This window comes from Gorilla gorilla, chromosome 23 (assembly GCF_029281585.2).
Source record: "Gorilla gorilla gorilla isolate KB3781 chromosome 23, NHGRI_mGorGor1-v2.1_pri, whole genome shotgun sequence".
NCBI lineage: Eukaryota > Metazoa > Chordata > Mammalia > Primates > Hominidae > Gorilla > Gorilla gorilla.
Genome location: NC_086018.1, coordinates 37,226,844 through 37,252,862, shown reverse-complemented (window position 1 = coordinate 37,252,862; position 26,019 = coordinate 37,226,844). Strand labels below are relative to the sequence as shown.

The window sequence follows — 26,019 nt, the reverse complement described above, 5'->3', positions numbered from 1 at the left end:
CTCTCCATCAAGTATGGAGAAGCAGAGCTGCCTGGCCCAGGTGTTGCTGGCCCCTCTCAGTGGTGGGGAGGCTCCCAGTGATCATCGCTCTCACCTTTCTGGACTTGAGGGCGTGAGTTTGCCCCCGGGATGGAACCCAACTCCTTCCTTGGTATTTCTTCACCCCAGCCAGCGTCCTGGACCCCCACGCCCAGGGTGTAAGATGCTCTTGATGGATGAAGGCTTGGATAGCTCTGAGCACACAGTCTAAAAAGCCCCCAACCTTGGGCAGCACCCCCATCCCCCACGGCTGTGGCCACTCTTTTTCCCTTTGGCTCAGATTTGTCCTGGAGTGGAGGGTGGAGAGTTACGGGGGTGTGGGCGCCCCCATTCCTAGCTCTGCTGGAGAACCTTATTTCCCAGTGGCCTGAACGCGAAGATGGGCGGGGTCCTTCCCAGTTCTCTCATTCAAGTGCTCCTCAGACCCGACCCTGCTAAAGTTCCGAGGTCAGATGAGACCACGTGCATTCAGGGTGGTGTGGCTTCAGACCCTTCCCAGTTCTGATACCTCAAGAGGGGGTGCCCTTCAGGGGCCCTGTGCTTCCAAGCTTAGAGGCTCATGCTACAAGCCCCTCCCCAACTCTTTCCACCCTTTAGGAAGGGCCTGGCATCTCTGCAATAACTGGTCAGGACTCAGAAAGATAAATGGGCAGGATTTTAATCATTTATTCATTCCTTCAGCGAGCGGCACTTCCTGAGCAGCCACTGTATGCTAGGAGCTGGCAGGAGGCCCTTGAACACTCTGGACTCAGTCTAGTGCTAGACTGATGATCGGGCCATGACGATGCCAGGTGTGCATGCTGTGGAGCCTGGAACAAGTGCCAAGCCTGGTGGGCCTTCTGGAGGAGATGCCTGCTACACCCAGCCTGGCAGGAGGCAGACGAGCAGGTGTTATTAAAAAAAAATTTTTAGGCTGGGTGTGGTGGTTCATGCCTATAATCCCAGCACTTTGGGAGGCTGAGGCGGGCAGATCACTTGAGGTCAGGAGATCGAGACCACCCTGGCCAACATGGTGAAACCGTCTCTACTAAAAATACAAAAATTAGCTGGGCATGGTGGCAGGCGCCTGTGGTCTCAGCTACTCAGGAGGCTGAGGCAGGAGAATCGCTTGAATCTGGGAGGCAGAGGTTGCAGTGAGAAGAGATTGCACCACAGCACTCCAGCCTCGGCGACAGACCGAGACCGTCTCTGAGATGGCTCACTGCAGTCTTGAACTCCTGGGCTCAGGGGATTCTCCCTCCTGACTCAGCCTCCTGAGTAGCTGGGGCCACACTCGGATATATATATATATATATTTTTTTTTTTTTTGGTAATTTTTTTTAAGAGATGGGATCTCGCTATGTTGCTGAGGCTGGTCTCGAACTCCTGGCTGCACGTGATCCTCTGGCCTCAGCCTCCCAAATTGCTGGGAATACAGGGGTGAGCCACCGCGCCTGGGGAGGTGTTCTTTACAGACTGTTGAGAAGGTACAAGAAAGGAGCCCTTAGCACAACATTCAGGCCCAGATGTCATGCAGGTGTCACGTAGCATTCAGGCCCAGGTGTCTGCTGGGCCCTCTTCTGCCACTTCTAACCCCTGTACTGGCACCTGCACTGCAATGATTTGTGTCTATCTCACTGAGAGCATGGGAAGTCCCTGAGTGCCGAGGCTGGGACTCCTTCCTCATTCCATTTCTCAGCGCTTCACACAGGGTCTGCAAACAGTAGGCGTTCTACGATGCTGCTCTGAATAGCCTTCCCTCTCCCCCAACTTGTACCTAAGTCAGAGTTCATATGGGTCCAGCACTTTTTAGCTGGCAGAGGAGGTTCCCATATATTAATGCATGTGGCGCTCACCAAAGCGGTGTCAAAAGTGTCATCATTGTCATCAGCATCACCTGCCAGAAAACTGCACAGCACGGTAGTCTCAGCATGTGGGCTCTGTAGCTGGACTGCTCAGATTCAAGTCCTGGCCTTACCACTTACGGGCTGTGTGACCTTGAACAAGTGTCTTGGCCTCTCTGTGCTTCCATTTCCCCATCTGTAAGATAGGAATAACACATCTCACAGGAGCATGGAGAGGCTACAGGTAGAGTAAGAAAAACACTAGCTACCACATAGTCAGCTCACTAATCATGGTAGTTGTTACCATTCTATTTATAGAAGACACAGAAGGTCAAGGTCAAGATGACCCAGCTGTCCGGTGGAACAGGGTTTTTATCTCTAAGTCGTTAGACTTCAAATCTAGTGTTTGGGGGTTATCTCCTCGTCCCGCTGCCCCATCTCCCTTGTCACCCTGTCTCCTAATTTATCTGTTTATACATCTGGTTGTCCTTCTCAATGGGGCTCTTCAAAGGCAGGGGCCTGCATTAGGCTGGTTCACACCCGTCTCCCCAGTGCCTGGAGCAGTGCGGGGCCACCAGTGAACTTGAAGGCTGCATGGAAGGATCCACGCGCTTACTTCCTGCTAAGGTGTTTTGCTGAGCGCCTCCACGTGGAGGACCTCATGGGAGCCTCCAGACCACTCCAGGAGGAGGGCAAAAATTCTCTACAACTGCACTGAGGTATAACAAACTGCACACATTTTGTTCTGATGTACGTATACACCCATAAGCCCATCACCACAATCAAAAATGACAAACATTTCCATCACCACTAAAATTTTGCCATGCTTCTCTGTTATCTCTCACTCCTTCCCATTATAGGTTTATTTTTATTTCTTTAGAGATAGGGTCTTGCTCTGTTGCCCAGGCTGGAGTGCAGTGGCACAGTCACAACTCACTGCAGCCTCAAACTCCTGGGCTCAAAGCGATCCACAGTCTCCTGAGTAGCTGGGACTACAGGAGCTTGTCACCACACCCAGCTCCAGTTTATAAATTCATCTCCAGTTTATAAAGGAGGAAACCAAGGTACTGAGAGGTTAAAAAACCTTCCTGCAGACACTTGTCCAGCAAGTGGCCACTCCAGGATTTGGACCGAGGTGATGTGTCTTCAGGCTGCGTCTCTGCCACTGTGCCACGCTGCTGGGTGGTAGTCAGCAGTGGGTGGGTGCCTGCAGTGGTCTGTAAAGACCACCTGAGATGTCCTTCCTCCTCTGTTCCACCCTGTCCAGGTCCAAGAAGACAGTCTATGAAGAGAGAGCAGGTGTGACTCTCTCAGTGTGCTCCTCTGTGAGAAGCAGGCTGACGTCCCAAAGGGAAGGGCGGATAACAGAGACAGTGCAAGCGGAGGAGATGAGGGTGCCTCAAAGCCGGGAGGCTGGGTGATGCAGGAGCCTGCGTGTCCCGAGGGGGGTGCTGGGCCCAGTGTGAGTACGTGTGACTGTGACTGAGACAGTGTGACTGCTGAAGGCAGGGACACAGCAGCTCCCTGACTGGGGGCGGAAGGCGTTAACTGTGTGAAGGCTGGTTGTGGGTGGGTGGGCTCTGGGCCTCGAACCCGGGGGCTGAGGGAGATAGTAAACAGCAGGGTGACTGACGGGAAGATCATGTTGGTAGCCCTGCGAAGATGCTGCAGGGCTGTGGGGGTTTGTGTGACTTTGCAGTTCAACAAATTCAAATTCAGCCAATGCTGGCAGGGCCTGTTGTGCCAGGCAACCAGCTAGGAGGAGGAGACTCGGACCCAGCTTGCAGCTGAAGGGCGCTGGCTGCCGGGTTCTGTGGGTTCACCTTGCGGTGCCTTCCCTTGCTAACACTGAGTCCTTACAATAGCCCCATCTCCAGGTTGAGGCTAGATGGAGGGGACAGAGGGAAGTGACTTGCCCAAGGTGACCCAAGCTCCCGAGTGCCAGGGCAGGATCTGAATTCAGGCTCTCAGACTGCAGAGCCTGAGTCCCTCCCTGCCATGCCTGTGCCAGGGTGGAAATGTCTGGTCCTGGAGGGGAGCTTGGACTCCTGGCCTTGGCTCTGGAGACATCCCCCTAGACCACGTGGGCTCCTAACCTGTCCATGGTCACTGTGCTGAGGGGCGGGACGGTGGGTCACCCCTAGTTCTTTTTTCCCCAGGGCCAGATTCATGGACTGAGGGGTTGCTCGGCTCTCAGAGACCCCCTAAGCGCCCCGCCCTGGCCCCAAGCCCTCCCCCAGCTCCCGCCCCCCCCCCCCCCCGGCGCTGACTCCGGGCCAGAAGAGGAAAGGCTGTCTCCACCCACCTCTCGCACTCTCCCTTCTCCTTTATAAAGGCCGGAACAGCTGAAAGGGTGGCAACTTCTCCTCCTGCAGCCGGGAGCGGCCCGCCTGCCTCCCTGCGCACCCGCAGCCTCCCCCGCTGCCTCCCTAGGGCTCCCCTCCGGCCGCCAGCGCCCATTTTTCATTCCCTAGATAGAGATACTTTGCGCGCACACACATACATACGCGCGCAAAAAGGAAAAAAAAAAAGCCCACCCTCCAGCCTCGCTGCAAAGAGAAAACCGGAGCAGCCGCAGCTCGCAGCCCGCAGCCCGCAGAGGACGCCCAGAGCGGCGAGCGGGCGGGCAGACGGACCGACGGACTCGCGCCGCGTCCACCTGTCGGCCGGGCCCAGCCGAGCGCGCAGCGGGCACGCCGCGCGCGCGGAGCAGCCGTGCCCGCCGCCCGGGCCCCGCGCCAGGGCGCACACGCTCCCGCCCCCCCACCCGGCCCGGGCGGGAGTTTGCACCTCTCCCTGCCCGGGTGCTCGAGCTGCCGTTGCAAAGCCAACTTTGGAAAAAGTTTTTTGGGGGAGACTTGGGCCTTGAGGTGCCCAGCTCCGCGCTTTCCGATTTTGGGGGCCTTTCCAGAAAATGTTGCAAAAAAGCTAAGCCGGCGGGCAGAGGAAAACGCCTTTAGCCGGCGAGTGAAGACGAACCATCGACTGCCGTGTTCCTTTTCCTCTTGGAGGTTGGAGTCCCCTGGGCGCCCCCACACGGCTAGACGCCTCGGCTGGTTCGCGACGCAGCCCCCCGGCCGTGGATGCTCACTCGGGCTCGGGATCCGCCCAGGTAGCGGCCTCGGACCCAGGTCCTGCGCCCAGGTCCTCCCCTGCCCCCCAGCGACGGAGCCGGGGCCGGGGGCGGCGGCGCCCGGGGGCCATGCGGGTGAGCCGCGGCTGCAGAGGCCTGAGCGCCTGATCGCCGCGGACCCGAGCCGAGCCCACCCCCCTCCCCAGCCCCCCACCCTGGCCGCGGGGGCGGCGCGCTCGATCTACGCGTCCGGGGCCCCGCGGGGCCGGGCCCGGAGTCGGCATGAATCGCTGCTGGGCGCTCTTCCTGTCTCTCTGCTGCTACCTGCGTCTGGTCAGCGCCGAGGTGAGTTGCCACGGCGGCTGGGGCTGGTTCTTCATTCATTACCTTCGCCCCCACCTTCTGACCGCCCCCTCCTCTCCCTGCAGTGAACTTTGGACCCTTGCAGCCCGCGAGCCTGACGCCGGGCGCTGGGTGACCTCTTCGGGCTGGGAGCGAGGTCCGGGGGTGACAGGCTCTAAGGGAAGGCAACAGCGGTGGCTTTCTTTCCAACCGGCGGGCGAATCTGGCTCCCTAAGCCGTTCCGTGTCGGGGGAGGGTGTGTGTGGCCCTGTCCCCCACCCCTTGGGAACCCGAGAACAAGCCCCTTCCCGGCCGGGGGAGAGGGGGTGGGGTGGCGCCCAGGGTGCAGAAGGCAGCGCGTCCTCCCGAGCCCACTTCGGCGCCAGCCTCGGCTTGGGCTCTGTCCTGCCATCGGCTTGCCCAGGAGGTGCAAGCTTGCGCACCGGTGCCATCCACGCCGACCTTTGACGGGGCTCGGGTCCCACCCTGGCTCCCGGTCGGGGTCCAGGTGGACGCCCTCCGGCACGCGCAGGGCATGCCCGGCCCCAGAGCACCGTCTGGAAGCAGCTTGTGTCTCGGGCGCGGGGTGTGGGGTGGGAGTAACAGGGAGAGAGGGAGAGGGAGAGAGAGAGAGAGAGAGAGAGAGAGAGAGAGAGAGAGAGAGAGAGAAACGGAGAGAGAGAGGGAGAGAGAGATAGAGACGCAGGTAGGTTTTGGGCACTCGGGTAGGGGGAGGACTAGGGGCTCTGAAGGAATCCAGCCCCCGGGGCGTTGTGTGCCTGAGGCCTTGCCGTACCTGTGCCCGCGCCCTGCAGGAGGAAGCACCTCTCTCCCCCGCATGCAGGGTGCGGAGCGCGCCGCCTGCAAAAGCCTAGCTGCACGGGAGATGGGGTACAAAAACATCTGCGGGAGCGCTGGGGTCGGAGCCGTCCCCACCCCTCCCAGCCTCACGTAGCCGTGAGTTGGCATGTCTACCCGGAATCCAGGTGGGAAAGGGGGCGGGGCGGGGCGGGACGACGCGCGCGGTGGAGGGGAGGAGAGGGCAGCCGGGAGCGCGGCGTGACTGGGTACCGTCCCACCTCCGCCCGGCTGCGGCCGGTAGTCCGCACCTCGCCCGCACCTCGCCGGCTCCCGGGGAGGGTCGGCCCCTGCGGCCTCCAGCCAGGCGCAGGAAGGAGGCAGCGGCGGCGAAGGGGTTAAGGCGGAGGGCTCGGAGGCCGCGGCCCGGCCTTGGGCTGCCGCCAGCGCAGGTTGTTTTGACCACGGAGGAGCCGTCGCCGTCTCCTTTTGTTCTCGGGGCTCCTCGAGGGCCGCAGGCCGCCCGCCCGGGGGCCCCGCCCTTCCGCGGCCGCCCCCCGCGGCCCGCACCCGGGAGGGAGGACGCGGGGCTCGGCCGGGCCGCCTGCAGGCCCCTCCCGACGCCCCCTCTCCGCCTCTCCCGCAGCCCCCCGGGCCGCGGCCAGCTGTTGGGGAGGGGGTGGCCGGCCGGCCCCAGCTGCCGCCTCGCCTCGCCGTGGGACCTGGGGGCTGGGCCCGGTGCCAGGGCGTCCTGGGAACGGCGGCTCCCCGTGGCTGCTCTCCGCAGCCCACCCCGCCCGGGCCCCCGACTCGCTCACTCACCCCACGCATGCACACTCCTGGCCGGAGGCGATGCTGCGCTCCGGCGGGCGGGCGCGCAGAGCGACGGGCACGCACTACCGCGGCCAGGTCGCGCGCCCGCCGCTGCCACGCCCGTGCACACGCGGGACACACGCGCGCGCACCGCACACAAACGCACGCACGGCCCCTGCACGCGCGGCCTGAGCACACGTGCGCGCACACCCACGCACGTACACAGGCACGCACGGGCCCCCGTGCACCCAGCGCCTGGTGCTCGCCCCCGCGCAACAGGTGGGCCCTCCGTGGGCCCTGGCACCTCACCACCTCTGTAGCGGCCCCATTTCCTTCCTGGCGTCCTGTGAGGGAGGGAGAACCTCCCATCAGCTCCACAGCACCTACTTTTTTTTTGCCTTGTCAGCCCGACGCCCCTCAAACCTTACCCATCTGTGACTCCTTTTTTTCAACCACCTCCGCGTGGTGGAAAATGGTGGTGATGTGACTCTGAGGGGCACTGAGCTGTCCAGAGCGATTCCCCCTTCACATAAGCCTTCATTAGAACCTGCAAGACTGGAGGGACCTGGCGTGTGCAACCGCGGAGGGGGCTCCCACCCCTGGCTGTTGCATTCTCTTGGCTGATCCCAGCGTGCCCCGGGGAGGCCGCTGACAGCTGGATGTTTCCCCAGCCTCCCCTTACCATTTCCAGCTTCGTCCAGCACCTCCTCCTTCTTTCCCACAGCTCCACGGGCTCGTGTATCTGGGGTGGAGGCTGTGGCACAGAAACTGCCTTTCTCCTCACTTTAGTCACAGCATTCTTGAACACATGGCCACAGGCGCGATGTATGTGGCACTTTGCAGTTTATGAAGCACTTTGCTGCTAAGCCTGAGTGAGCCTCAGGCTGGCCCTGGGGGAGGGGACCTGCATGGGGATGGGACCACGCAGGGGTCAGTCCAGGAAGGAGCTGTAATGGCCAGTGCTGGGAGAGTCAGGGCAGGCCTGCTGGTGGAGGTGGCCTTGGAGCTGGCCACGTCCTGGTCGTGCTCGGACTAATCTTTCAGCAGACGGCAGGCAGCCGTGAGGCAGGGCTGGGCGGAGGGCCTGCCGAGGCCTCTGAGGTGCCATCTCCACCAGCTGAGCTGGCTTCCAGGAGGGCGAGTCCCACTGTCACGTGACGCGTCTGGCCTCAGCACCCTTCTTCCGGGAAAGAGTGAAGGGCCCCACTGCCCTTTGCCATCCAGCTTCCTCTGGCTTTGCTAATGGCCCTAGGGGGCAGGAGACCAACTGCTGGAATCCCAGAGCCCTGGAGGTGTGCAAGGGCAGGTCAAACAGAATTTGGAGGATCTGGTGCAAGAGCCAGGAAGAGTGTGTGTGTGTGTGTGTGTGTGTGTGTGTGTATGTGTGTGTGTGTGTGTGTGTGTCTGAGAGAGAGAGAGAGACTGACTGAGCAGGAATGGTGAGATGTTTATCATGGGCCTCATAAGTACCTCTCCACGTCTTGTCTTCCCCTCCCCACATTGAGGAGCCTTTTCTGTGACAACTCTTCCTATGTTCTGGTTTATTTCATTGTTTATTACCTGCTTTCTCTACTGGAGTGTCAACCCCATTAGAGAGCTTTCCTCCTGGTCCCCACTTTTAGAACAGTGCCCAGAGCCCTGTGGACAATCAGTAACTATTTGTGCAAAGAACAGTTAGTGCTGGGTTGGTGGGGAGGGCAGGACCTGGCCCCCTGCTGCTCCATGGCCCCACTGACTCCTCGCTTTGCTCTGCTCCGAGGGCAGCCCCCCTTTTCAGCCCTCTGGTAGGCATCAGTCTTTCAAGGCCCCCCATCTTGAGAGAGAAGCATGTCTGTCTCTCCTCTATCTTGGGACTTGGGCTACCAGGATTAGAGAGGACAGAGGAGAAGAAACAGAAAGAAAATCAGACTGCAAAGGTTCTGTGTATCTTTAGCTGGGGCTAAGTTTCTGCCACCTAAAAAAAAAAAAAAAAGAGAGAGAGAGAGAGAGAGAAGACTGGATTAGTGCAGAGTTCCCGAAGAATGGCAGAATCCCCTGGCCCCGTCCCCTGGCTGGGATGGGGATGGGCAGTGATTGCCGTGGTTGCCAGTATTATAAATGGCTGGACTGGTTCCTCTCTTCCTGCTTTAATTTTCCTCTGCTCCTGCAAGAGGTGGGGAGGCCAGGGTGCTGGGCCCACGTGAAGGAGCAGAGGCTGAGTGGAAGGGTCCAAGAGCAATAAAGAAGGGGAATGCTAGGTGGGAAACACTGGTTCTAATGGCTTCTGTGGTTTGCCCCGAGAGGGCTTCTTCAAAGGGGTTGGTTGGCTTTGGCATTCGATCTAAATAAGGCCTGCGACTCTCAAGCAGGCAGGCTCTGGGAGGCCTCATCAGCTTCTTCCTCTGCCAGCCACAGACAACGCCCCTGGTTGCTTGGGCCTGTGTGTCCCTCGGTGGGAACGGCAGGCGGGCCGGGGAGTGTGTATCTGTGTGTGTGTGCTGGGCCCAGGAGGAGGGTGGGGTTCAAGCCCCTTTGATCTGCCAGCCTGGTTGGGAGCAGATCACTCACCTGGCCTCACGCTCGCTCGTGCCCTTCCTACCTGCTGCAGCTGGCGCTGGGGGCGGGGTCAGAGGAGGCTGTTTACCTTGGCTCCCACGGCTGGCTTTGCCCCAGCTGCCTCCTCGCCACGCCCTCACTCTGCCAGAAACCCCGGGCCTGAGATCTTGGGGCAGCTTCTTCAGGGTGCCAGGCCTCCTTTCCCATCTCTGAAGTGAGCTGTCCACCTGGAGGCCTGCGGAACCTGTGCCCAGGAAAACCAGGCTCCGGGCGGCTCACCTTCCCATACCAAGAAGAGCCTGTGACTCCCAACAGGTGCTCATGCTCGTCATCCCCAGAGCATTGCATCCTGGAGCTGAGCACGTGCTGAGTGTCCCCCCACCCTCACCCACCCCCAGCCCCGGAAGGGCCCTGTAAGCCCACACGGCCCAGGCTCTGCCAGTGTGGAGGTAGGGTACCATTTCCTGTGGCCCAGCACAAGGGATAATGCAAAGTCACGCACTCTTTCATAGGCAGGCAGCTCTCCACCCACTCCTTGTCATCCTCAGAAATGTCCTGTGCTGCTGGCCCTGAGCACGTGTGCCACTCGCTGCTGCCCACAAAGGAGCCATCCGGAAAGAATTAATGATGATGACAGTGACAACACATTAAGCTCCCATTATCTGCTGGCAGCTCTGCTCTGTGCAATTATGCCTCTCAGTAACCCCGGGCGAGGTATTATTAGCCCCATTTAAAAGATGCAGAAGCCGAGGTTTTAGATTGTGACAAGATTCCAAGAATCCAGGTTGCCCTGGCGTCTGGAGCCCTTGCTCTTTCCTCTGCTACAGGGTTTCTCAGCCTCTGCACTCCTGATGTTTGGGAAGGCTGCCCTGTGCCCTGAAGGGTGGTGAGCGGCATCCCCGGCCTCCCCCAACTTAAGATGCAGTGCACACCCCAAGTTGTGGCCACCAGCGGTGGCTTCATACATTGCCACTGTCCCCTGGGGGCCCAGTGGGCCCTGGTTGAGAGCCTCTGACGTGGGACATGCTGCAGAGTAAAGAGCCAACACGAACCTTGTGCGATGCTGAGGGCTAGTGACCTCAGAACACAGGAGAGGGAGGCTGAGATGCCCCATGGTGGGCTGGAACAGGTGGGCAGTCTGGAGCCTGGGAACGACCCAGCTCTGCCACTTGCTAATTGTCTGGACCTGTTGCTGCTTGTTTAGTTTTTTCTAAGCTTCAGTGTTCTCATCTGGAGGATGGGGATACAAATACTGCCAGCCTCTTAGGATTGGTAGTTTATACGGTATTTTTCTCAGCGTTTGGCTTGTAGCTGGCATTCATAGACGTTAGTTGTGGTATTATTACCAAATCCGGGGGCTTATGGGGAGTTCTGGGCATCTAGTGGCCACATTACCAGAAGCATCTTCAGGGACGGACTCCCTGCTCAGATTAAAAGGGACTCTAGTTGCTCATTTGCCTAGGGTTGGGGAAGAATATCCCAGGTGGCCCTCCTGGTGGAGGAGGCAGAAGAATCATACTGGACAGAACCTGGAAAATGGTAGACTCCTTCATGCATTTGACCAGTATTTACCGAGGACCTACTATGTGCCTCTCTCTCCTCCTCAGACCCTACCCTGGGCTCTTTTACACTCAGCCTTGGAGGGGCATCTCCTACGTGTCGTGGGCCTGGATCTGGGGTGTCCACTCGGCCTGTTCAGGGGTCTGCCTCCTCCGCCGTGGCTGGCAGCTGCAGCCGGCTCTCCAGTGGGCAGGGAGATCTTGGCACAAGCACTAAATGCCATTTGCTACTAGGCCTTTGGGCCCCTCCCCTGGGGGGTTAATTGAATCTTTACTCCACAAACACTTCTTGTTCTCCTTCTGCCAGTGATCCAGGGAGGCCTGGCTAGGCACCCGGCTTTGGCGTTTTCTCTGCCCCTTCTAACACCTCCTGGCAGAATTAGAATTGAATCGAATGTTCTTCAAGCCCCTCGATTCACAGATGAGAGACAGGACCATAGGGGCAGTGACCAGCTGAGGTCACACGGCAGTTGGTCCAAAGGCGTGGGATTCGGCTCTCTGGCCTGCCAGTTCTGGGTTTGACAGAACTCTCAGGGGAAGCGGCTTTTGCTGGTGTTCACTGGAGACCAAGCCCTCTGTTCTGTGGGTTGGGTACTTTGTCAACATTTGGAGAGCACCGGAGGCGTGGTCTCTCTTCTGAGGTGGAAAGAATGAACTTGCTTGAGGGCGGGAGGAGGCAGAGCCCGGAGGAGATGGGGCCGAAAGTGAGGGGCAGCGGGGCCCATACCCTCCTCTGTCTTGCACGTGCAGCCCCTGGCTGCCCGGATATTGAAGGAAAGACCCTAGTTCTCAGCCAAGCCCTGCCACCTTTTTTTCCTCGAGTTGCCCAGCAGCCCTTAGACATTGGGTGGAGTTGTAAGTTCCATGTTCAAACAAAGACATGGAGACTCAGGGGTTTCAGGGAATTGATGTAGCTTTAAAAGTGGTCACCCCCACCCCCCGCCCTGAGTCTTCTGGCTCCTGGATCGATGTGGGTGGCCAGAGTTGGTCATGGCTGAACCTCTGGAGGTGTTGCTAGACTTCATGATAAGCTGGAGGAAACAGAGCTTTTGGGGAGAGCCCCCTGAGGCTGGCCACAGGGCTGAGACGACCTCTTCTCCTCTCCCTCGCTCCCCCTCCGCCATCAGGCAGTGAGAAAGCAGCATCCATTTTGTGAAGGTAGCCTGCACCGACCCCCTCTGAGCCCCCCGACCTTCGGCTCCGGGAGTGTGGAGCGAACCAAGAAGGGAAGTCCTCCCTTCTTAATCCAGGGAAACTGAGGCAGAAAATAGTTTAACCCAAGGTTCTATAGTAATGTGCCAAGCCTATTGACGCCCTCTCCAGGACTGTCTGTCCAGACCGTGCAGCCCGAGTGCCTGTGCCTGCACGTGTGTATTTGCACACGTGGAAGTCCGGTCCCAGCCTTTGAACATGCAGCGACATCTTAGGAATTTTCTTTGCTTCTCAGTGGCTGGTGGTCTGGATTGTGATTCTCAGTCTCCCATCTGCCCTCGCCTCTTTCTTGGGATCTCTGGCATCAGCCCCTTGGGTCTCCTGGGACTGTGGGGGACGTGGCTGTGACCTTCCTACGGGGCTGCTTTTGTGTCATTGTGGGACCTGCGGTTTCCCTGGAGGAAGCCCGGCTCCGAATGAGGCCTGTTGAAGTGTTATCAGGTTTCGAGTGTGTTTGGCAACAGGCCAAAGGGGCTCTAAAAATAGGGTTTGGTTGGGCACAGGGCACGGGTAAGCTTTCAGGTTTCCCGGCCGTGTCCGAGGATTCCCTTTTCGCCTCTTTCGAGTGAGAGACTTCATAGATACCACTAGGACCTGGGGCCTCCTGAGGCCATCGCACTCTGCATGCATTTATTAAGCACCTCTTGGACCCAGGAGCCTGGGAGTACAGGCTCTGTCATCCCAAAGGCATGGGTTTGAATGCAGCTTTTGCCAATAATTGAGCCTCTTTTCGAACCTTTGTTTTCCCCTCTGTAAAATGGGGGTTAGATTGCCCATGGGAAATGCTGGCTGTCTTCAGCTGTCAGGTGTGTTGTGAGACTCCGGGAGAAATCAGATTTTGGTGCATTCCCAGAACATGTAGTTTGGTGGGGGAGACAGACATAGAGACAAGCAGGTCCAACTCAAAGCAAGCTGGGGTTCCTGTTGGGGGTTGAGGGTGCAGGGACTGAGCTGGGTCTCAGAGGCTTCGGCAGGTCCAGGCCCCAAGGCCTTTGTGCTCCTGATCATCAGGCCTGGATCCTGCCTGTCCGTCTCCCTGTGACCTTGGAGCTTTCCACAGGAGAAAGCGAGAAAGCGTGTGGTGGGGGAGACAGCCATGCTGGAAAGCCCCCACTCCCAGCTCACTCAGCCTTTTGGTGTCTGCCCGGCAGGGGGACCCCATTCCCGAGGAGCTTTATGAGATGCTGAGTGACCACTCGATCCGCTCCTTTGATGATCTCCAACGCCTGCTGCATGGAGACCCCGGAGGTAAATGGAATCCTCGCCCCGCGCTCCGGCCCTCCGGCCCTCCGAGGAGACTTTAAGAGAGCTGGGAGGGGCAGGACAGGAGGCATCCCTCCTCCTTGACGTCTGGAGAGCTAGAGGCCCATGGCAGCCCAGAGAGAGCCTGGCCACACCCATCCAGGGCAGGGCCGAGTCAGCAGGCGGGTTGGTACCTGGGACTTGGGGTGTGGCAGGAGAAGCACCCACGTGTGGCTCCGGCTTGGTGCCGAGGGTGGGGTGCCAGGAGGAGGGAGGGTGGGGAGAAGGTGCCCAGGGCATCTGCCGAGTATGTCTCCAGGTGTGGGCCCAGCCAGGGAGGGTGGCACTGGAGGAGTCATCTCCCCGCCCCTCTGGCTAGGGGCCCGGTCTGTGAGGTCCCCTGGGGACACCTGGCCTCGACCAGCAGGCAGCCCTACCCGTGCCCCAGAGCTCACTCAGCGAATGGGCACGTGCTCGGTGGCACACACGTGGCGGGGCTGGCGGGCTGGATTGACAATGTATTTATAAACGCTGTCTTCAGAGCAAATTCCATTCTATTCTAACCTCTGGCCTGTTCCCTGGAGCCCTGGTCAGCAGCCCCCCTGCACCCCCAGGTCCCCTTCCCTCTGGGGTTCTGTCTCTTTGTCACTTTGTAATCCTTGCCCAGACGCTATCTACGGGGGAACAGCATTTCCTGCCTTTGTTTCCTCTCCCCGTTGGGCCCCTGGCTCCCTCTCAAAAGCATTCCCGGGCCCTTTCAATCCCGCCTGTGCTGGGGGGGTGGTGAGGCAGGCAGGAGGGGGCCCCAGCTGGGCCCACCTATTGTTCGCCAGGGCCCCCACCCGATGTCTCCCACAACCCCCACCCTATGCCCGACTGGCCGCCCCTGGCCACACACAATGGGGCAACTTCCAAATTTAGCCTTTCTACCATTTCTTTCCAAGTCTTTACGCCCCCACCCTCAGACGGCCCCTCCACACCCCTGGTGGGGGTCGGGATCTTGGAGATGAGGCTTTCAATAGCAGGCCTGTTTCAAGGCAACCATGTGGCTATTTTTTCCTAATCAACTTAACCTTTCCACAAAGCGCATCTTTTCCCCATCTCCTCCCCACCAGGGACATTCCAGAGATGGCAGGGAGAAAGGAAAGGAGCCAGAGGGACAGATAGGCTCGTTGACGTAGGGGCTGTCAGGCTGGACGGAAGCGGACTAGTCATCAGACTCCCTGCAGTACCCGGGACGGACAGGCGGCAGGCGCCTTTGTCTTGGATGGGGCCAGTGGGTCGGGGCCAGAACTGGAGCCATGGGGTGCTGTGTGGAGGTGGCAGGAGCGTGTTCCCAATGCCCCTTAGTTTATTTGTGGCTCCTCACCCATGAGAGAGACAGAAGGGTCTGTCCACGCCTTAACATCCAGCTCAGAGGCCTCCCTCAGCCCTCACTTCCCAGCAGCCAACCTCTGGCCATGGGTTCTGGAAAGGACCGATGTCTCCAAGGAGTGCTGATGGGACCGAGATGGTGCCCAGGCTAGAAAAGGGAGCTGTCATTTGTGACCAGAGGAATCAACAGACGGCTGGGGGCAGAGGTGGGGCAACAGGTTAGAGAAGGGGAGGGAGACAGACACAGATACGGTGTGAGGGCCCCGGAGCTAGAGAGACCAGGCCCTAGAGGGGTGTGTGGCAGGGACTCCCCACCCCCAGCAGGCCCAACTCCCACCCCTCTTCTCCTCTTCTCTGTCTTCAGCTCCCACCCCCATCCCTCTCCCTCCCTCCCTCCCTCCGTGGCTCCCGCCTGCCCAGCGCGGCCATTGTCCGGGGCTCCAGAGGGGCTGTGTTCAGGGCATGCGGTCCCCCTGGGGCTTCTGGGAATTTCTCCATTCAGCACTTCCTATGGGAACGCTGGGTGGAGGGGCACTGGAAACTGGCCTTCAGTGCCCCAGGTCCTAGCCCCGCCCTGGAGGCCGAGGAGGGTTCACTTACAGTAGCAAAGGGGAAGGGTTATTTTTAACTCCACCGACATGGGTTCTGGCCAAAAATGTGGCTAAAGAGCCAGGGATGCAGTCAGGATCCTGGGCCTGCAGCTGTCCTGGGGGCTGCTTGGAGGGTCCCTGCTCAGGGCCAGGACCCGTGTATTTATGGGGGCTGGAAGGAGGGACTGTTCTCTGGAGTGGGGAGAGGCAAACCTCCTGCCTGCCCAGACACCCCGGCGGAGGGAGCCCCTGGCCAAGGTGGGGCCGCCTTGTGTCTGACTGTGACTTCTCCTGCAGAGGAAGACGGGGCCGAGTTGGACCTGAACATGACCCGCTCCCACTCTGGAGGCGAGCTGGAGAGCTTGGCTCGTGGAAGAAGGAGCCTGGGTAAGACTGAGACACCCAACAAGGGTCCTTCAAGTTAGCATGGGGGCCAGGGAAAGAGAACGGGGGCGGGCAGCCAGTCGGAGGGCCCCGAGGGTCCTCTTACAACTCCCGTTCCCCCCACATTCAGGACTGAGCGAACTGAGAGTAAAACCATCCTTAAATGCCTGTGTTGAGTCATCACACCCCCTCGCCCCCACACTATCTGTTTTCTAAATATAGTGCTGCAAAGCTCATTCGTTCCTTATTTCAGTCCTGGAGGTAGATATTATTAACCCCATTTCACAGAGTTGGAAACTGGGGCCCAGAGAGGGTAAAGAACTAGGCGAGGTCACACCGCTAGGAAGCGGTAGGGCTGAGATCCCAACCTGCTCCCCTCACTTGAACCCAGCGTGGTCCCTGATGGGCTATGGGTATCTCCTGTGGCAAAGGGCTGCGGCCTAGGCTGGTAGACCTCGAGCAAAGCCTGGAACTTCCTCCTGCTCCCTTGCAGAGATCTAAAGGAGACCATAGATCATTAGGTCCCAGAGAAACCCTCCCAGGTGAGGCAAATGTCCACTCAAACCCCTCCTCCTCTTTGACACCTGGAGTCCCCAAAACACTGCAGTTAGAGGCTGGGGGAACGATGGATAAGAGTCAGGTGGCCTGGGCTGGGCACGGTGGCTCATGCCTGTAATCCTAGCACTTTGGGAGGCTGAGGCAGGCAGATCACGAGGTCAAGAGATGGAGATCATCCTGACCGACATGGTGAAACCCTGTCTCTATTAAAAATACAAAAATTAGCTGGGCGTGGTGGCGGGTTCCTGTAGTCCGTGCTACTTGGGAGGCTGAGGCAGGAGAATTGCTTGAACCAGGGAGGCGGAGGTTGCAGTTAGCCGAGACCACGCCACTGCACTCCAGCCTGGCGACAGAGCAAGACTCCGTCTCAAAAAAAAGAAAAAAGTCAGGTGGCCTGAGTTCCACCCCTAATCTATGAATGTGGGCGGGCGGGAGATTCAGCTCTCAGAGCCTCCTGTCCTCTGTACATGGATAGCAGCGGTAACCTCAGTGCTTGCTGTAGGCAAGGCTTACTCACTTTACACCTTAGATCCACATGGGAGGGAGGTGCTGTTATTATCCCATTTCATAGAGGAGGAAGCTGAGGCTTTGAAAGCAGCAGTGATGCAGGAATCCATGGCACCGTGAGACAGCAGTGCACGCGTGGTTTCAAGCTAATATGGTACCTGCGTAACAACCACATGTTGGGCAAGCCCATAAATGTGTAAAATCATAAAGAAGAATAAAATAGTCATGTGCCAGCAGAGGGAAGCGGACATTTACTAAGCATTTACAACACGCCCCACACTCTGAATTTTCTCACTTGAAACTACGGTGGTTCTTGGGTGTAGATCTCATGGTCCTATTTTCAGATGGGGAAACACAGGCTTAGAGCGGCTCAGCCATCTGCCCAAGTCCCATGGCTAATGACAGCCAGGACTTGAAACCTGAATCCTGGGGTTGAAGGGCGTGAGAAAGAGCAGTCCCGGGGGCACCCGCTGAGCTCCCCTGCCAAGTGGGGGGACTCTGGACAGGCCTACGCTCCTGACCCAGGTTTCGTCTCCTCCCAGGTTCCCTGACCGTTGCTGAGCCGGCCATGATCGCCGAGTGCAAGACGCGCACCGAGGTGTTCGAGATCTCCCGGCGCCTCATAGACCGCACCAACGCCAACTTCCTGGTGTGGCCGCCCTGCGTGGAGGTGCAGCGCTGCTCCGGCTGCTGCAACAACCGCAACGTGCAGTGCCGCCCCACCCAGGTGCAGCTGCGACCTGTCCAGGTGTGTAGGCTCCGCGGCCCCCCCGAGGCTGGTCCCGGTGGTGGGTGGAGAGCACTCTTCTGGGGCTCTGGGGTGGGTCAGGAGAGCACCTGACCAGGCTTCCTTGACTGGGCAGAGTGGTGTGTCGAAGGACATTCCTGATTTGTTCCTGGGCTCTGTCCAGAGAGGCCCACTCTTGGGAAGCTCTTCCTAGGCAGGTGGACTGAGGCCGACCATGAGTCCTCTGAGGTGGCTCAGGCCACTGTAGCCAAAAGCCACAGACAGACCCCCCGGGCTGGGCGAGGTGTGGAGCCAACGTGAAGTAGGGATGTCACCTCCTTTACAAGGACAAAATCGCAAAACGTCCCTTGAAGAGACGTATCCGCAAACATTTGTCTGACACTCAGAATGTTTTGGGGAGCTGCTCAGGTTCCCCCAAAGCTCTCCCTATTCAGGGCTGTCTTGAGAAAGGCTCAGGTGGGTGGCCCTGCGTCTTTGACACCTGCTTGTCTCTCTTTGACAAGCTGTGTCTTTAATAAAGAGAGTGCAGAGAGGCCAACCAGGTGATAGACACTGCGGAGCTGGGGCAGGTCCCCTGACAACAGTGGAATGCTGATCCTGCTTTTCTTCGGAGGGACGGGGAATACATACACTGGACTCAGGGAAAATTCTAGAGTAGAGGCTGTCTCAGGGAGCACCCTGGTCTCACCCTGGTCGGGGCAGAGTCAGAGAAGCTGCTGCTTCTGCTTCTTGTGGAAAGATTCCTGCACGCCCCAGGCCAGCCTCGCCCACAGGCTGGGCAGTGCGCATTTCTCTAGCTCAGCACCGGCCCTTGCCCGATGCTCTGCCTGCTTAGCCGCACTTCCTTCTCCTGCCACCAGCCCGTGGCCTCTCCTCTTGCCCACCTTCCCTCCCTGGCTTGGGCCCCACGCCTGAGACTACGAATGTCACTCCACCCCACTGCCCACTCTCGTGGTATCTCCTGTCCTCGATGCTTCCAGCTCTATGGATGGACACCTGACATCTGACCTCCCCGTTCCCACCTCCCTCCTAGATGAAGCCTCCCCCAACTTCCTTCCAGACAACCATCTCCCGCCTCTGCCTCAGCCCTGACCTTGGCTGGCGCTCCGGGAATGAGGATACCGCAGGCCCCAGCTCAACCCGGAAATGCCTTTCTGGCTGTCCCTCTCTGGGGGCACTGAGGGGGGCCCCAGGTCGGGAGGGCTTGTTTTGATGGAAAAGCTACGAGAAGGGCAGAGGTCAAGGTCCTGCTATTGTTTGGGCCAAAGCGTTTGCCCCACAGCCTGCTCTCCGGGCTTTCGAGGAAAGATTGCTGCAGGGGACACCGGGTGGGAAGCGCAAGCCATTCGGGCTTCCCGGGCTCCTGGCTGTGTGGTCTCTACAGACGCATTTTGTGGCTCTGTCCTCCAGGTGAGAAAGATCGAGATTGTGCGGAAGAAGCCAATCTTTAAGAAGGCCACGGTGACGCTGGAAGACCACCTGGCATGCAAGTGTGAGACAGTGGCAGCTGCACGGCCTGTGACCCGAAGCCCGGGGGGTTCCCAGGAGCAGCAAGGTAACCACCTTCCCAGGCTCAGCCCTCAGCCCCCTTCCCCTGCAGCAGCTGGGGGCAGGGGCCGGTCTTAAAAATGGAAACGGGATCAGGCCCGCCCCCGGTTAAATTCACGGGAGGCTTTCTTTTCATCTTGCTGAGAACAAGCCAGGTTCCTCCCTGGCCTGAGAGCCCTACATGAGGATTAGCCCCTGGCTGGCTCTCTGGTCTCTGCCAACCAGTACCCTTCACCTGTGCCACCCCCGCCCGGCAGGCCTCTTTCAGTAACTAATGGAGTTTCTGCCTCAAGGCTTTAGCACACACCGCTGTGGCTGAAGAACACTTCTCCCAGCTCTCCACAAGCCTAGCTCCTTCTTTTCATTAGAGTCTCAGCTCAGAAGTCACCTCCTCCTAGAAGTCTGCCCTGACCACCCCGTCCAGAGCAGTGCCATTTCCAGTCTTGCTACCATAGCCCCCTGCTTTGTTGGATGTGGGGATGGGATGGTGGAAGGAATCTGGGCCTGGATGAGAGAAAGCTCCGCGCACATCAACTTCCGATAGTGAGCAGCTTGTCCTGGGGATGAGAAATCAAACGAATTTCTCGTACCCTTGAGTGGGGGAACCAGGACCAGTGGGGAGAAGCCACTGGAGAGAGATTTCAGCTCCATATGCAGAACAGCTAGCTGGTGATCAGTCAGGGGTGGAATTGGCAGCATTGTGAGGCATCTCTACAAAAAATACAAAAATTAGCCAGGCATAGCGGCACACGCCTGTAGTCTCAGCTACTTAGGAGGCTGAGGTGGGAGGATCGCTTGAGGCTGGGATGTCGAGGCTACAGTGAGCCGTGATGGCACCACTGCACTCCAGCCTGGGCAACAGAGCAAGACCCTGCCTCAAAAAAATGATTAATATGATTAGATGAGCGTTTAAAAAAATCACGTAAGTGATAGTTCTTTTTCAGTAACTTTCTATTGTTAGGGACAGGACAATCTTTTCATTCTCATTTCTTATTAACAAGACCCTGAAGACGGAGCCATTTCTTGGCATCTGTGTCTTATTCCCAGAGCTGAGCTGAGTCGCTGGATGCCATGGAAAGGCTGATCATATGACAGCTTCAAACTGACATGTTGTAAATTATTGAGTTAATATGGAGGGTGATTTCTCTATTAAGGGAAAATTATATATATATATATTTTTTTTTTTTTTTTGAGGCAGTCTCACCCTGTCACCCAGGCTGGAGTACAGTGGCACAATCTTGGCTCACTGCAACCTCTACCTCCTGGGTTCAAGCAATTCTCCCGCCTTAGCCTCCCGAGTAGCTGGAATTACAGGCACATGCCACTACACCCGGCTAATTTTTGTATTTTTAGTAGAAACGGGGTTTCACCATGTTGGCCAGGCTGGTCTTGAACTCCTGACCTCAAGTGATCCACCTGCCTCGGCCTCCCAAAGTGCTGGGATTACAGGCGTGAGCCACCACGCCCAGCCTCTTTCTTTTTTAAGAGACAGGGTCTCTCTCCATCACCCAGGCTGGAGTGCAATGGCATGATCATTGCTCACTGCAGCCTTGAACTCCTTCCTGGGCTCAAGCAAGCCTCCCTCCTCAGCCTCCTGAGTAGCTGGGATTACAGGCATGTGCCACCACATCCAGCTAATATTTTAAGTTTTTGTAGAGATGAGGTCTTGATTCGTTGCTCAGGCTGGTCTCTAACTCCTGGGTTCAAGTGATCCTCCCACCTCAGCCTCCCAAGGTGCTGGGATTACAGGCATTGAGCCACCACGCCTGGCCTTCTTTATGTTTAGAATGAGTTACTTCATGTATTTGTTTGACGTAATTTTCTAAACCAGTTTCTTGGGAGGCGCATTATACCAGTGAAACATAGATGATGTAAAGTCCCATCATTTTAGTTCCGGTATTTTGGTTGAGTATGACGGTGTTTCTGTCACCTGTCCATGGGCCTGGCTAAGTCTTGGTAGTGTGGCTCTCTGTGTTACTGTGGTCAGTGTCAGACCTCCTGGGCTCAGATCTGCGTGTTGTCACTTGAGCTGTGTGGTGACCTTGTGCTTGCCTGGGCTTGGTATAGCCCAGTGTCCTGCTGATGGCCCAGGCTCTGGGGAAGAAACTCCCTGGGCCCTTCAGTGGCCCTCCTGGTGTCTTCTGTCTGAGGGGATCTGAAGCCCATCCAAGTCCCTGAACTGCTAGAAAATCTGCGCATTTGCAGAGATGGGAGAGCTGCCTCTTGGGAGCTGGTGTCTGTAAGGTGGGAGGTCAGGTGTCAGATCCCGGCAGGCTGGGAGAGCTCAAAAGGCTCCCAGGAAACGGCTGGCCTTGAGCTCAGCAGACACAGCTGTCCCTGCCAGGGTGGCCACCTGGGAATCCAGGAGGGAGAGAAGTGTATAAGAGCTCCCCTTGACTGAGGCTCACAGGCACTGTCGTTTGTGCTGAGTGGTTGGAGGTGTGCACTCTAGAGGCAGATCCCTGAGTTCAAATCCCAGTCTCTCTGCTTCAGTTTCCTCATCTGTAAAGTGTGGGAAACAGCACCCGCCGGTAACAGCACCTGCCGTGAAGGGAAATGAGCATAGAGCAGCACCAGGTGCATGGTAAACACTAGCTGGGGGGTTTCTGGCCATTTCCATGTATTGTCTCCTAAAGCTAGAAGGCCAGGGCTGCTGTCTTCTCTGGTTTAAAGATGTGGAAATCGGCTGGGCGCGGTGGCTCACGCCTATAATCCTAGCACTTTGGGAGGCCAAGGCAGGTGGATCACTTGAGGTCAGGAGTTCAAGACCAGCCTGGCCAACATGGTGAAACCCCATCTCTACTAAAAATACAAAAATTAACTAGGTGTCATGGCGCATGCCTGTAATCCCAGCTACTCGGGAGGCTGAGGCAGGAGAATCACTTGAACCTGCGAGGTGGAGGTTGCAGTGAGCTGAGATCGCGCCACTGCACTCCAACCTGGGCAACAGAGTGAGACTCCGTCTTAAAAACAAATAAATAAAGATGCGGAAATCGAGGCGCAGGGCATTTAAGTGACTTGCTCCAATGTCCACAATACGTGGGAGAGCCCAGATTTGAGCCCAGGTGGGTCAGATCCTCAGCCTGAGTTGTGGCCCATCCCACTCTACTGCTTCTCAGAGTGGCAAGGGGCAGGTAGGTGACAGGCACAACTGACCCGAAGGCCCAGCTTCATGGTGGGAGTATGATTCTGGCCCAGAGCCCAGTGGCCTCCACACCACGTGATCAGACAGGGCCGAGAGGTTGGGAGGAAACCTCAATAGTAGGTCAAGCTAAGGAAAATAAGAAAAAAAAGTGAGTCATAGCAGCTGCCATGTGCTGACCACTTCATACTTGGAGCTTTTTATTATCTTTCCCAGGTCTGGGGGTTGACTGGGCTCAGCTGGGCGGTTCTATTGGCCCCACTACTGGTTGCAGTCAGCTGGTGGCCTGGGCTGTGGTCATCTGGAGACTCAACGGGGACAGCTGGGCCTCTTTTCCTCTCCCTGTAGTCCAGGGCCTCTGGCTGTACGGGGAGAGCCAGTCCCCACCAGGACTCTCCATGTGGCCTCTCCAGCAGGGTAGCCAGACCTGTTATGTGGCAGCCCAGGGTCCCCCAAAGCATGAAGGTGAGAGCTGCCAGCCCTTCTTAAGACCTCTGCCTGGAACTGGCACGGCACCACGTCTGCCTCTTGTTGGTTAACCAGATCCAACTCCAGGCCAGATTCAAGGGGCAGGGAAATAAACTCTATTGGTCAGTGGGCAATGACAAAGAACTTGAAGCCATATTTAATCTACCCGGCTCTGTGTCCAGTACTGTGCAAAGAGCTTTGCCAGCATACTGTCATTTATTCCTCCCACCAGTCCTATGAGGTGGGCAGTCTTATTACCCCCATTCCACAGATGGAGGCGCCAAGGCTCAGAGAGTTTCAGTCATTGTCCCCAAGGCACATACAGCTGGTGAGCAGTGGAGTTGGGATCCAAACCCAGGACCCTGGTCCAGATTCCCCTCCTGTCCCTTTCCTGAGCCCAGAAGGTCCGTGGCAGGCCTTGGTCAGTGGGGAAAGACCTCCCCAATGGTCCACATGCTGACGAGGTCTTTCTTTTTCTTGTGCAGCCAAAACGCCCCAAACTCGGGTGACCATTCGGACGGTGCGAGTCCGCCGGCCCCCCAAGGGCAAGCACCGGAAATTCAAGCACACGCATGACAAGACGGCACTGAAGGAGACCCTCGGAGCCTAGGGGCATCGGCAGGAGAGTGTGGGCAGGTGAGGGCCGGGCGGGGCAACTGAGGCCCAGAATCCTGTGTTTTCTTCTCTGTGGTCTGTGGATGGGGTCAGGGGAAAGGATTTTTCCATACAAAATCCAGCCTCTGAGCCTTGGTCCTCTCTGTCCAGTTATCAGCTGGGGCAGGGTGGGTGGCGGGCTTTGGAGACCCCAGCCCAGCTGTGTCCCAGCATGCCCTAAGAGAATGAGAGGTCTAAATCTCAATCTTCCCAGCCCCTCAGTGCCCCCAGCCCTGAGCATTGCTGGAAATCAGGGGTGGCTAGTTGACCCCAGCTCCCTGCCCCTGGCATCGGGGACATATGAACATGGGATGGACCCTCTAGGCTGTCTCTGACCCCCGTGTCTCTCTGCTTGGCCTGCAGGGTTATTTAATATGGTATTTGCTGTATTGCCCCCATGGGGTCCTTGGAGTGATAATATTGTTTCCCTCGTCCGTCTGTCTCGATGCCTGATTCGGACGGCCAATGGTGCTTCCCCCACCCCTCCACGTGTCTGTCCACCCTTCCATCAGCGGGTCTCCTCCCAGCGGCCTCCGGCGTCTTGCCCAGCAGCTCAAGAAGAAAAAGAAGGACTGAACTCCATCGCCATCTTCTTCCCTTGACTCCAAGAACTTGGGATAAGAGTGTGAGAGAGACTGATGGGGTCGCCGTTTGGGGGAAACAGGCTCCTTCCCCTGCACCTGGCCTGGGCCACACCTGAGCGCTGTGGACTGTCCCGAGGAGCCCTGAGGACCTCTCAGCATAGCCTGCCTGGTCCCTGAACCCCTGGCCAGCTCTGAGGGGAGGCACCTCCAGGCGGGCCAGGCTGCCTTGGACTCCGTGGCTAAGACCACAGACGGGCACACAGACTGGAGAAAACCCCTCCCACGGTGCCCAAACACCAGTCACCTCGTCTCCCTGGTGCCTCTGTGCACAGTGGCTTCTTTTTGTTTTCGTTTTGAAGACGTGGACTCCTCTTGGTGGGTGTGGCCAGCACACCAAGTGGCTGGGTGCCCTCTCAGGTGGGTTAGAGATGGAGTTTGCTGTTGAGGTGGCTGCAGATGGTGACCTGGGCATCCCCTGCCTCCTGCCACCCCTTCCTCCCCACACTCCACTCTGATTCACCTCTTCCTCTGGTTCCTTTCATCTCTCTACCTCCACCCTGCATTTTCCTCTTGTCCTGGCCCTTCAGTCTGCTCCACCAAGGGGCTCTTGAACCCCTTATTAAGGCCCCAGATGATCCCAGTCACTCCTCTCTAGGGCAGAAGACTAGAGGCCAGGGCAGCAAGGGACCTGCTCATCATATTCCAACCCAGCCACGACTGCCATGTAAGGTTGTGCAGGGTGTGTACTGCACAAGGACATTGTATGCAGGGAGCACTGTTCACATCATAGATAAAGCTGATTTGTATATTTATTATGACAATTTCTGACAGATGTAGGTAAAGAGGAAAAGGATCCTTTTCCTAATTCACACAAAGACTTCTTGTGGACTGGCTGTGCCCCTGATGCAGCCTGTGGCTTGGAGCGGCCAAATAGGAGGGAGACTGTGGTAGGGGCAGGGAGGCAACACTGCTGTCCACATGACCTCCATTTCCCAAAGTCCTCTGCTCCAGCAACTGCCCTTCCAGGTGGGTGTGGGACACCTGGGAGAAGGTCTCCAAGGGAGGGTGCAGCCCTCTTGCCCGCACCCCTCCCTGCTTGCACACTTCCCCATCTTCGATCCTTCTGAGCTCCACCTCTGGTGGCTCCTCCTAGGAAACCAGCTCGTGGGCTGGGAATGGGGGAGAGATGGGAAAAGATCCCCAAGACCCCCTAGGGGTGGGGTCTGAGCTCCCACCTCCCTTCCCACCTACTGCACTTTCCCCCTTCCCGCCTTCCAAAACCTGCTTCCTTCAGTTTGTAAAGTCGGTGATTATATTTTTGGGGGCTTTCCTTTTATTTTTTAAATGTAAAATTTATTTATATTCCGTATTTAAAGTTGTAAAAAAAAAATAACCACAAAACAAAACCAAATGAATCCGCCGGAGGTCTGTCTGTTGGCATCGTGCGTGACAATTAACCTTTCTGCCTTGGCAGGATGTGCCGACAGCTTGCGGTGTGTTCCTCTCACTCTGGGAGCCTCAGGCGTGATCGCACACACTGGCGTGCACATACACACACATACACACACACATACATGCTCACACATGCGTGCACATACACGCAGGCCTGCGACTTGGGGGAGGCCTCTGTCTGGCGGGAAGAAGAGACACACAGGCTACACTGTCGGTCTTGGTCCTGGCGCAGCTCCTGACACGTGGACTTGTGCGTGTCTCTGGCAGTGATGAGAGATGGGTTTCTGCAGCCTGAGGGTCTCCATAGAGGAAGTGGACCCTCAGCATCGTGGGGTGGGCTGGCTGTGGGGAGGGAGTGCCCACTGTGGGGAACACTGAAGGAAGTCCCAGAGGGGATGTGGGATTTAGAAGGAAACAGTGGAAAGCCGGGTCTGCGGTCTGGTCTTGGCTTAGCCCTTAGCCAGCTGTGTGGCCTTGGGCAAGTCACAGACCCACTCTGGCCAGAGAGGATGAGGAAAGGTGCGTGGGCTCCAAGCTCCTGTGTTCTGCGCTTTCTCTTGCTCATGAAGACTTG

At 57.7% G+C, this 26,019-nt stretch overlaps 1 protein-coding gene and 1 long non-coding RNA gene across 6 annotated transcripts; one reads left to right on the top strand and one right to left on the bottom strand.

The window, feature by feature from the left end:
* Positions 1–680: 680 nt before the first annotated feature.
* Positions 681–6,992, bottom strand: LOC129529510 (uncharacterized). 4 transcript variants are annotated; one of them, XR_008675053.1, is made up of 2 exons: positions 6,898–6,992; positions 681–3,144 (listed from the first exon to the last, which is right to left on the bottom strand). It is a non-coding gene; the product is annotated as an uncharacterized lncRNA (long non-coding RNA). The 4 variants fall into 4 exon arrangements; XR_008675054.1 differs by having other exon boundaries at positions 681–3,121; XR_010133165.1 differs by lacking the exon at positions 6,898–6,992 and adding an exon at positions 4,168–4,273 and having other exon boundaries at positions 681–3,121.
* Positions 4,200–24,843, top strand: PDGFB (platelet derived growth factor subunit B). Of its 2 annotated transcripts, none has more exons than XM_055374675.2 (7): positions 4,200–5,280; positions 13,346–13,442; positions 15,698–15,787; positions 17,392–17,597; positions 19,008–19,152; positions 23,241–23,391; positions 23,922–24,843. In XM_055374675.2, exons 1-6 carry the CDS (start codon positions 5,218–5,220, stop codon positions 23,363–23,365), a joined length of 726 nt encoding a protein of 241 aa, XP_055230650.1. In that variant the 5' UTR covers positions 4,200–5,217; the 3' UTR covers positions 23,366–23,391; positions 23,922–24,843. The 2 variants fall into 2 exon arrangements, with proteins under 2 accessions (XP_055230650.1, XP_030861439.1); XM_031005579.3 differs by having other exon boundaries at positions 4,203–5,280; positions 23,773–24,843.
* The last annotated feature ends 1,176 nt before the right edge of the window (positions 24,844–26,019 follow it).